Genomic DNA, 11,754 nt, shown 5'->3' on the forward strand with positions numbered 1-11,754 from the left:
CGGTTTCAAATAGGCTACACCCCGCGTGAATGAATATGTTCAGATGGAGTGATCTCGTAATCAAACACCTTATCGGACAGTCATGTCTCGGTAACACTTACAACCTGCGGGCTGAGAGAACTCAGAAAACCATGAAATTAATCAATTTTGTTAAAAATACTTCTTGAATTAATATTTATATGTATTATATATATATATATATAGACTACAAGTAATGAAGAGACTTGGGAGGCCGTATAAGGGTTAAAAACACTTGCTACTTTTATTACATTAATAATTAAGGGGGCGCTAGGAATAGATTTACAGTTAGGGGTCGACGTTTCGGCAGTCAGCGCTGCCTTCAACAGAACTAAACTTGGAAATAGGTGACAAGGGCTTATATACAAGGGAAAGGGGGAGAATGAGAGGGGAACAGTGCACGTGGAGCGGAGTTGGTGATGTTGCAGGAGCGTTGTTGCTAATGGTCCATTGAGCACTTGCAGGAGCGTTGGCTGTCTTCCAGGAGAGTACTCCTTGGTCGTCTGATAAACCTGAAAAGATAAGAGAGATACGGCAGAAAGAACGAAAGAGGGTCGGGGGACTTGGTCTAGGAGCTAAGGCTGCGAACTGTAGACAATACGCCGGGGTCTTCGTTTATCGTGGACTGGAATTTGTGGATTAGGAATGATTCACGCTGTTGCCTGCTACGGTCTGAGGGGAAACCAGATTGTAAGATGTACACGTGGATGTCCTTGAATGAGTGGCCGGTTTGATTGAAATGACGCGACACAGGGAGATTTGGTTTCTTTGTAATATCGGACCTGTGATTATTAAAACGAATTCGGAATGATGTTGTAGTTTGGCCGATATATTGTGCTTTGCATGCGTTGCATTCCAATAGATATACTACGTTGGATGAGTTGCAGTCAGAAGTAGTTTTGATTTTTACTTGGAAGTTGCTGTTTGTGCTTTGTACCCTGCCTGCAGTCTGCATTACAATACAAATTTGGCATCTTCGTCCGTTGCATGGGTGGCAGCCTTCGGTTGTAGGAGGTGGCTTATTGACTTTTGCGTTGACTAAGTGGTCTTGAAGATTTCTTGCACGACGATATGCTATGCGTGGCGGTTCTGGGAATATTTCTCCAAGGCGCTGTGACTGTGTTAAAATTGGGTGATGACGTTTCAGTATGTTTTTAAGGTTAGGGATCGCGCCATTGAAGGTGACTGTAAGATTAACCCGCTTGGGGCGTTGAGTTTTTTAGAAGTTCACTGCGATTAGTACGGCGGGCTCTACATATCGCGTCCTTCACGAGATCCTGGGGGAAGTTTCGGCTGACCAGCGTGTTTTGAAGATCGTTAAGGTTTGCGTCCAGCTCGTCCTCTTGGGAACAAATGCGCCGGTAGCGGAGGGCCTGACTATACGGGATGGCCAATTTTGTATGTCGGGGATGGCAGCTGTGAAATGATAGGTACTGTTGGGAGTCAGTCGGTTTTCGGTACAGATTTGTTACGAGGGTGCCATTGGATATGCCTATATGGACATCTAGAAAATCTATGCTCTCTCTAGAATAAGCGTGAGTGAATTGTATTGTGGGGTGCATGTTACCGAAGTTTTCAATGAAAGACAGAAGCGAGTCTTCAGAATGTGGCCACAGCATGAATATGTCGTCCAAAAAGCGCTTAAAAATTAGGGGTTTAAGTTGACAGGTGCTAAGGAACCGTCCTTCTAGATCACCCATAAAGATATTCGCGTAATTTGGGGTCATTTTCGTGCCCATGGCTGTGCCGTTAATTTGAATGTAATGCCTGTTGTCAAATTCAAAATTATTACATGTGAGTATTAGAGAAATTAGTGTTTCTACGACAGCAGAGTCGTACGGTTTTTCGGAAAATTTTTCATATGCTACGACAGTGGCATGGATGCCGTCATCATGAGGAATATTGGTGTACAATGAGGTAACATCGAGTGTTACAAGCAGGGAACCGGTCGGGACTTCGATATCCGAAATTATTTGGAGGAAATGGTTCGTATCCTTTATGTATGACGGGAATTTTGGGGGGATGTCTTTGAGGAGGTGGTCAACGAACGTGGAGATTTTTTCGGTTGATGTGCCATTCGAAGATACTATGGGGCGACCGGGATTTCCTGGCTTATGAATTTTAGGGAGCATGTAAAATCGGCCTGGTTTGGGGTCGTGTGGCAGGAGGTACTCGAATAGGTTATCGTCGATTTTCTTACTGACCTTCAATCTCTTTAAGGTTTTTGTGATCTTGGTGCTGATGTCATTGGTGGGATCATTTTCTAGGGGCCTGTAGAATGTTTGGCAACCGAGCTGCCGCATTCCTTCTGCGATATAGGTTTCCTTGTCCATGATTACTAGGGCACCACCTTTGTCTGCTTTTTTGATTACTATATCACTGCGCTGCTTTAAGGCTGAGATACTGTCATGCTCCGCTTTAGTAAGGTTAGGTTTCACTGCACCGCGGTCAGAATTTTGATAGGCTCGCAGGATATCCCTTTGAACAGCTTTGATGTACATATCTAAAGCTTTTTCTCGGTTCGAATCAGGAGTGAAATTTGACGGGGCTCCGAATTGGTTTCGCGATGAGCTGGCTTTGTCATGAAAATATTCTTTGAGACGCAACTGTCTTGCGAAGTTATCTAAATCCAGATGAAGCTGATATTCGTTGTACAGGTCACTGTTTGGACAGAAGGACAGCCCCCGATTAAGAAGCGAGAGTTCGTGGTCAGTGAGGGTTGCGGATGATAAATTCACGACATTATTTTTTACGTGACTTGCAGCGGGAGCAATGGGTGTCGGTTGGGGGTCGGGTGCTGTATCTACGGGATTTGCAGTGGGAGGCGCAGTCACTGCGGTGTCATTCGGCAGGGGTATATCATCGCGGGCTAACTTCTTCTGTTTCCTTACGGTTAAGTGATTCCTTTTCTTTTGAATGAAATGGTCCAACTCCTTTCGGTGATGATCCGAAATTTGTGATGTACTAGTAGCTACTGCGAGCTCCTCACTTAGATCATTTACTGTACTGCGACAATGGGATAGTAGAATTTCGGTAAGGTTCAGACTGGCCTGTTCAAGGACCTTCTCCCAAAGTACGTGCTCCTCTGCGTGTAGTTGGAATGTGGGCCTGACCTTAATTTGTAGACCTTTGGGGAATGACTTGTTCTCATTGTAAGTTTCTAGCATGTCGAGGTGCGATTCGAATCTCGTAAGCTTGTCTGCCAATTTTCTAAGTTTAAAAAATTCGGGGGTGCTGGAAGCGGATGCGAGCTGGGGGTAAATTGAAGTGGACTCACCGGCGGTTAGTCAGTCCGTCCGTCCTCCGTTCCTTCGTGCAGCTGGTGTCCTAGCCTCCAGCATGTCCGGCTAGGACACCTAGGCTAGGACACGCTAGGCTAGGACACGCTAGGCTAGGGACTCGCTTCTGTCTTTCATTGAAAACTTCGGTAACATGCACCCCACAATACAATTCACTCACGCTTATTCTAGAGAGAGCATAGATTTTCTAGATGTCCATATAGGCATATCCAATGGCACCCTCGTAACAAATCTGTACCGAAAACCGACTGACTCCCAACAGTACCTATCATTTCACAGCTGCCATCCCCGACATACAAAATTGGCCATCCCGTATAGTCAGGCCCTCCGCTACCGGCGCATTTGTTCCCAAGAGGACGAGCTGGACGCAAACCTTAACGATCTTCAAAACACGCTGGTCAGCCGAAACTTCCCCCAGGATCTCGTGAAGGACGCGATATGTAGAGCCCGCCGTACTAATCGCAGTGAACTTCTAAAAAACTCAACACGCCCCGAACGCCCCAAGCGGGTTAATCTTACAGTCACCTTCAATGGCGCGATCCCTAACCTTAAAAACATACTGAAACGTCATCACCCAATTTTAACACAGTCGCAGCGCCTTGGAGAAATATTCCCAGAACCGCCACGCATAGCATATCGTCGTGCAAGAAATCTTCAAGACCACTTAGTCAACGCAAAAGTCAATAAGCCACCTCCTACAACCGAAGGCTGCCACCCATGCAACGGACGAAGATGCCAAATTTGTATTGTAATGCAGACTGCAGACAGGGTACAAAGCACAAACAGCAACTTCCAAGTAAAAATCAAAACTACTTCTGACTGCAACTCATCCAACCTAGTATATCTATTGGAATGCAACGCATGCAAAGCACAATATATCGGCCAAACTACAACATCATTCCGAATTCGTTTTAATACTCATACGTCCGATATTACAAAGAAACCAAATCTCCCTGTGTCGCGTCATTTCAATCAAACCGGCCACTCATTCAAGGACATCCACGTGTACATCTTACAATCTGGTTTCCCCTCAGACCGTAGCAGACAACAGCGTGAATCATTCCTAATCCACAAATTCCAGTCCACGATAAACGAAGACCCCGGCGTATTGTCTACAGTTCGCAGCCTTAGCTCCTAGACCAAGTCCCCCGACCCTCTTTCGTTCTTTCTGCCGTATCTCTCTTATCTTTTCAGGTTTATCAGACGACCAAGGAGTACTCTCCTGGAAGACAGCCAACGCTCCTGCAAGTGCTCAATGGACCATTAGCAACAACGCTCCTGCAACATCACCAACTCCGCTCCACGTGCACTGTTCCCCTCTCATTCTCCCCCTTTCCCTTGTATATAAGCCCTTGTCACCTATTTCCAAGTTTAGTTCTGTTGAAGGCAGCGCTGACTGCCGAAACGTCGACCCCTAACTGTAAATCTATTCCTAGCGCCCCCTTAATTATTAATGTAATAAAAGTAGCAAGTGTTTTTAACCCTTATACGGCCTCCCAAGTCTCTTCATTACTTGTAGTCTATTTGTTTTCGCGTCCATCTGTACTCAGTTATACATTCATATATATATATATATATATATATATTATACGGGATATATATATATATAGATAACGCAGTTAGCGTTCATCATGGTGAGCGTGTGGTGCACTCATTTTCATTACGCAATTACCTTCTTCGTTCCAGATCCGTTTATCACCATTGGTGTACATATGGTCTATAACCAGCCTTGTCTCCCTTATCTCTATTGGGTGCAGTGCTATCAGATAGCTTCTTAGAAATATTGCGCACTCGCGTTGAAAAATCGTCGTTAATGTAGCTATTAAACCCTTTCAACTTCTGTCAGCATTTGAGGATCTACAATTTTTCCCTGAAGTCAACAAACTCATGAATAACGGGCCATGGCTTGCGTTTATATCCGGTACCTAATCTGTGGCATCGCTCGATGTCAAGGCTAGTCATATTCATTTTAGAAGAGAACAGCCCAGAAAAAGTTTTCAGTAACAGAGAGGACGATTCGTTTTCAAGCTCTGGAATATCATGTATAATAATATTGTTCGATCGCGAGCAGTTTGAAGGTCTTGCACAGGCCGTTGGAGTGCAGGTATTGTCTTCATGCAACCATTCACTGAGCAGCTTAAGCATCACGTGTAGATGTCTCTACAGGTGCGATTCTGCATGGTCTCGAGTGTCTCAAAGTTAGTACTTATTCCGATTTGGTTTTCTTTAATAACTTAAAGGTCGCTTGCCATTGATTTTTGACCACACAGAAGGCACACAGGCCAGGATTTAACTCAATATCAGCAGATAAATAGAACAGGCACATAATGTATACATTGTGCCAGAGTGCAGCCGTATCAAAGAAATGATTATAGCTACGATAACGTTGTACAACAGGATTTATCTGGAATGTGAGGAAGCGGTATATCAGTGACGTGATCTCTCTGCAACGCGAAGTCCCACTGAAGCTGAACGACGATAGTCGCTGAGCGACCATTGTGTATGATAAGATCAAAATCGGACAGATATGCATTTTACTCATGTAATGCACGTTAACGTAAAAAGAAAAACGTTCTGTCGTGAATCAATGTACATTTTACATGTGACATCCTCAAGTAAAATTACGCAGAAACGTTAATTTCCAGCATAAGTATCGACGCTGACTTAATGTGTTCCAATTCATTACTGGTACACGAGTGTTGAATCTGCGTTGTATACTTGTATTGCTATCCGCACTTTGAAATTTCGCGTACAAGCTGTATTAAATGGATGTTCGAGTTTCACATAGTACGTCGATATTCGACGATGATTTTGCATTCTATCAACCACCTGTGTTGAGCTGACAACGTCTCGTGCGCGTGCGAGCATGTGTAGTTAAGTAGCACACCAACCTCTGTAAGAATATTTATGATATATGATAACGGTACATGATTATTTGCTCTGTAGCGATTCTGAAGCATAACAAGCACGTGATGGAAAGTATCTGTTACGAAGCTGCACAACACGAACTAGCGAAGGACGTCAAGTTGATGAAGGACATCAAATAGTGAAATATGGAAATTTTCGAAAAAGTAATATAGCACTGGGACTCGGTAAACAGTGGCTGCGTACTGCAGTGATATGTAACTGTACAAGTGCATTGAGAGGACGGGATAGAAATAGTCGAAGCCTTTCCCAATATCGTGTCAGACTTGCGCCAGATGTCTCAAAGACGCTGACGGGATGTAAGAAATCCATCCGACTCATGCCATCGGCGATTCTGCGTGTGATTGTGCGTGTGTGGGTGATTTTGCCCAGCTCTGGTTGCAGGGTGACGTTATCTGGGGGAGGGTTCTAATATGCGGCGTGAGCTCAATCCGTGATATTGCGATTGTGAGTGTGCCATCAGCGATATTCATTCGCGAGAGGCCCGTCCCGTGACACGGTATAAACTCGGCGGACTCGATGGCAGTTGAGAGGTTTAGGAAACCGTTGATAACGTGGCTTGCGTCGAACTATAGGAACCAATCAGTGGACAAGATTCGGAGCCACACACGACTGCGATTGGCTGCGATAGGCACGATAACCTTACCAACGGTGTGCTAAAACTGCCTAGTATTGCACGCCACGCATTTTCCTTGCGAACGCTTAACTAAGGGCGAGTGCCATATCGGCCTTCGTTTGAGTGGTGTCCTACTGGTATCATCCTTTTTTGTGTGATTCCGTGTCAGCGCCGCGAAGCAACTGTGGCTACGAGCGGCGTATACAGATGTGGACGGATGGAGAGAGGACAGCAGGAAGGAGTGGGGAACAGTGGGGAACAGTGGGACATGTATGCGTCCTGGGCCGACTTCAGTGGGGAACTGTGCCGACATTCGTCAGGAAAGTCTTCGGAAAAACCAAGGGAAAACCTGAGACAGCACAGTCGGTGGTAGGATTCGAACACTCCACCTACTAGTCTCCAGGACGATCTTCGCTGCCACCAACGAGAGGTGACGCCTTAACCCCGTTGGCCATGCCGCTGGTTTTTATAAATATTGTTGGCCCTTGACTAGCCATAACAGGAGAGATACAATCCATACATATTATAACTACAGCAAATATTAAGTACCGTAACTACAATGTCAAACACAAATAAAGTCAAAACAATGCCTGGAGTTCCTGCATCAGCCAAAAACACTCACCCGAGCCATATAGAAAAGGAGAAACAACAAGGGACGATAAACAAACAAACAAACGAAAAATGAAGCTCATGGATGCAAAGTTACAGAAAGCCCTCTCATGCCCTAATAAAAGCTCGTAAATTGTGTAGGCGTTCTACCAAATTTCCTGGAAGCCTATTCTAATCTTCCAGAGTACGAACAAAACATGAATGTTTACAAATATTTATGCGGCTTTGGAAAGGTCTCAAAGAATAGCGCTGTCGTGACCGCAGTGCCATCATCGACTCGTGTCATACCGGATGATTGTGAGTGTGAAATTCTAGACGCGAAATGCCGAGCTATGACCTTAAGGAATTACTCTTACACTGTTGGAGGTCGAACGAACGCAATACTACCACGAAACGTGTTTCCTCATGTAATGCCCCATTGGGGTAATTTGAGGTATATACATAAACAAATACATAAATAAACAGACGAACGCAATACCGCCACGTGTGCGTTCATCTGTGCGATCCAGGTGCTGAGCGTGTCCAGTGACAATGGATTGTCGGTACGCTCACAGCCGGTATCTGCGAGGGGCAGGGAGACAATAGCTCCATCAGATCGCCAGAAGATGTGCTAAAAGAGACGCAATTCTGACAAGAAGAAGCTGCTTCAGGACGGCAGCAGAGAGAATACGGGAATACGAGAGAGCGCGAACTTCCCACTTGTCCCAGTGAAGGCGAAATGTACACGTAGACAGTGGGTCTGCTCCTACCTAGTTGAAAAAAGGGAGAGAGAGAGACACGAAAAGGTACTGCTCGCATCAGAGTTCACATGAAAGCTATTCCGGCGTACGGTCACTTGTGGTGAATTTAAGAAATAACGGTGTCCTGTGTTTGGGTCACCGCTTTCAAGCTAAAGGGGTGGCCATCGTTATCAAGGCGTTGTTTTCCGCTTGGCGCTGCCAGGCTGACTCTCTTACCGCTTCGTAGGCGAGAGCGGCATCCGAGTGACGGGCATCCATTTGACGCCAACTGTACAATTGAAACTGTAACCCCGTGGCTGCCCATCCCAGTGTGCCTTCGTCTGCGGACGTCGCAGGCATGATCCACCCAGTTGGACAGACCCGGACAAGTGTGGCGAGGTCGAGCACAGGCGGTGCTAGAACTTCTGCAACAGCTCTTCACTGTATGCGCCAGAGAATCACTTCAGAATGGTCTTGCACAAGCCTTGGTCTTGCGCCTTTCTTGGCCAAGAAAAGGCGCCAACGGCTCCTCAGAGAGACTAACTTAACCATGGATAAGGCAGTTGCTATGTGCCGAGCGAGTGAAATAGAGACACTTCGCAGCCTCACGTTCGAAGAAAAAGAGAAGGGGGTTGACAAGGTAAATGCAGTGCGGAACTGGACCCGAGAACGACACAGTGACCGGGGTGCGGATCGTCGGTGCGGGAACTGCAACTTCATTCATCGTCATGGCACCTGCCCTGCTTTTGGAAAGATTTGTCGACGTTGCCAGAAGAACAACCACTTTGCTTCCTGCTGCCGAGCAGCAGTGAATGACATAAGTGCTGCACATCGCAAGGGCCAGACTGGATCATCTCAGCACATGTATCCGGACATCCTATTTCCTTTAAGGTTGACACCGGAGCATAGGCTAATTTGCTGCCGAGATCCTGGGTGCAGCGAAATGTGCCCAGCGCAGAAGTTCGGCATTCCAGCGCGCACTACGAAGTTACAGCGTTGGAGTAATCGCACACTGTGGGGTCACTACGCTGCAGATGGCATATAATGGGAATACGGATCCTGTGCAGTTCTTTGTTGTAAAAAAAGCGCGGACACCAATCCTCGGCCTCTCAGCATGTGAACAATTCAAACTCATCAGCCGAGTTGGCGCTGTGCTTCAAATGACTGACGAAGGAAGAAAGATGTTGACCGACTTCCCCCGTGTTTTCCGGGGCCTAGGGTGAGTCAACCGAACGTACAAAATGGAGCTTAAAGAAGGGATGGTTCCTGTGGTACAGCCAGCTCGTCGAATACCGCATGCTCTTCGACGACTGGTAGAACAGGAGCTTCACCGCCTGGTTGATGCAGGAATCCTAAGGAAGGCCGACGGCCCAACTGACTGGGGTAGTCCAATGGTCATAGCACGAAAGAAGAACGGCCAGCTGCGACTTTGCCTGGACCCGAGGCGCATAAATGAGCACTTAAAACGGGAACACTATCAGTTACCAAAACGAGAGGACATCCAAGCGGAACTTGCTGATGCGCGGGTTTCTTCCACCTTAGACGCCAATTCGGGATATCACCGGATTCCCCTCGATGAAGAAACCGCCAAGATTTGTACTATGGGCACGCCGTTTGGACGATATCACTACCTCAGGCTCCCGTTTGGTATATCATCAGCCCCCGAAGTTTTTCAGCAGGCTATGGCCAACATATTTGAAGGACTACTCGGTGTTGAGACATCATCGACGACATTCTAGTCTGGGGTAAGACACAGCAGGAACACGACGAACGCTTACGCGCGGTAGTGATTCGGGCACAGGAGCAGCACCTGACACTTAATCTGGAAAAATGCAAATTTTCCAGAACGGAAGTAGAGTTTCTGGGTGACGTCATCTCCAGCGAGGGGATAAGACCCAGTCCGCAGCTCATCAGCAGTGTACAAGAGTTTCCGCACCCAACTGACAAGAAGCAACTACATCGATTTCTAGGACTGATAAACTACTTTGGAAAGTACATACCAGACCTAGCTACAAAAACGGAACATCTGAGAGCCCTGCTCTGTGAAGACAGCATTTTCGAATGGAGCCGTGCGACTGAGAAGGAATGGTCGCATCTTAATCAAGCACTCACTACGGCCCCTCTCCTAGCTCTGTTTGACCTGCACCTGGCCACCGATGCATCGAGGTTAGGTCTGGGAGCAGCACCCTTTCAGAAACATCAACAGGGATGGCGTCCAGTGGCTTGTGCTTCTCGGGTACTGTCTGAATCAGAAACCCACTATTCCCAGATAGAAAAGGAAGCACTTGGAATTGTATTCGGCATGGAAAAGTTCCACGACTTCGTCTACGGCTGACAGATACTGGTGCAGACGGACCATAGACCACTGTTAGCAATTTCGCAGAAGGCCATCGGCGATGTGCCACCGAGACTCCAGCGTTTTTTCTTGCGCTTGATGAGGTACGATTTCCAGTTGCTTTACGTCCCGAGAAAAAACTTGATCGTCCCCCACGTGCTATCACGGGCCCATGGAAATAACTCAGAGTCCGCCCATGTGGCCTGCAATGACGTCGAAGTCCATGCTATCGAGACTCGCAAGAGCCTTGTTAGTGAAGCAACAGCAGCACGAATAGCCCTTGAAACTACGGACTCCACACTGCGTAACATTATGGAGCAACTGGAAAACCACCAACCCATCATGGGAGAGTTAAAGACAGTGCAGTCTGAACTGACCATGGTTGACGGGCTTCTGTTGAAAGGTACGAAGGCTGTAATACCGACAAGCATGAGATCAGAGATGCTTCAGCGAATTCATGATGGACACCTCGGTATTAATAAATGCTGGACAAGGCCTCGCCAGCTGGTATTTTGGCCCGGTCTCAGCAGAGACATAAAGTCACTGATCAAACGATGTGCCACCTGCCAGGAGTTCTCTTACCAGCAGGCCCAGGAACCATTTGTAATGAGACAAGTACCCTACCGTCCATGGCAACGAATTGGAGTCGACTTGTGCCAGTACACCAGAAACTCTTTTCTAGTTGCCTACGATGCGTACTCTAACTTCCCGGAAGTTGAACAGCTAGACAACACGAGTGCACACGCCGTGGTGGAAAAAAACTAGGAAGTATATTCGCACGGCACGGGATTCCGTTGGAGGTGTGCACTGATAATGGCCCACCAATCACATCCCAAGACTTCCGTCAGCTGGCAAAGCTATACGACTTCACGCAGACAACGTCGAGCCCGTATTTTCCAAGTTGAAACTTTTGGCTCGGCCTACTAGCTTATCGCGAGACGCCACTTGAAGACGGAAGATGCCCGAGCGAATTGTTAATGGGATGTCGGTTGCGGTCCCGCGTACCGGACTTTTCGCAGGACGTACCACCACCAGTGTGGAAAAGGACGCAGCCACACAAGCAGTCTCCGGCATTAACGGCTCTACAGGAGAGGGACACAGTCCGCGTACGCGAAGGTAATCGCTGGGCCCTCAAGGCGAAGCTGCAGAGCCAAGTTGCCCCGCGGTCTTACAACGTGGTGACACAGGATTACCGAGTTCTTCGCCGTAACCGCAGGCACCTATTCAAAACGA

At 47.1% G+C, this 11,754-nt stretch overlaps 1 protein-coding gene across 1 annotated transcript; it reads left to right on the top strand.

The window, feature by feature from the left end:
- Positions 1-10,620: 10,620 nt before the first annotated feature.
- LOC135395212 (uncharacterized protein K02A2.6-like) lies at positions 10,621-11,286 on the top strand. Its single transcript, XM_064626454.1, has one exon. The coding sequence runs from the start codon at positions 10,621-10,623 to the stop codon at positions 11,284-11,286; it is 666 nt and encodes a 221-aa protein (XP_064482524.1).
- Positions 11,287-11,754: the final 468 nt, after the last annotated feature.

This window comes from Ornithodoros turicata, chromosome 1 (assembly GCF_037126465.1).
Source record: "Ornithodoros turicata isolate Travis chromosome 1, ASM3712646v1, whole genome shotgun sequence".
NCBI classification, from domain to species: Eukaryota; Metazoa; Arthropoda; class Arachnida; order Ixodida; family Argasidae; genus Ornithodoros; species Ornithodoros turicata.

Bases quoted from the DNA above. Each gene is read 5' to 3' on its own strand.
- LOC135395212 (XM_064626454.1), top strand. From the start codon at position 10,621: ATGAGGTACGATTTCCAGTTGCTTTACGTCCCGAGAAAAAACTTGATC.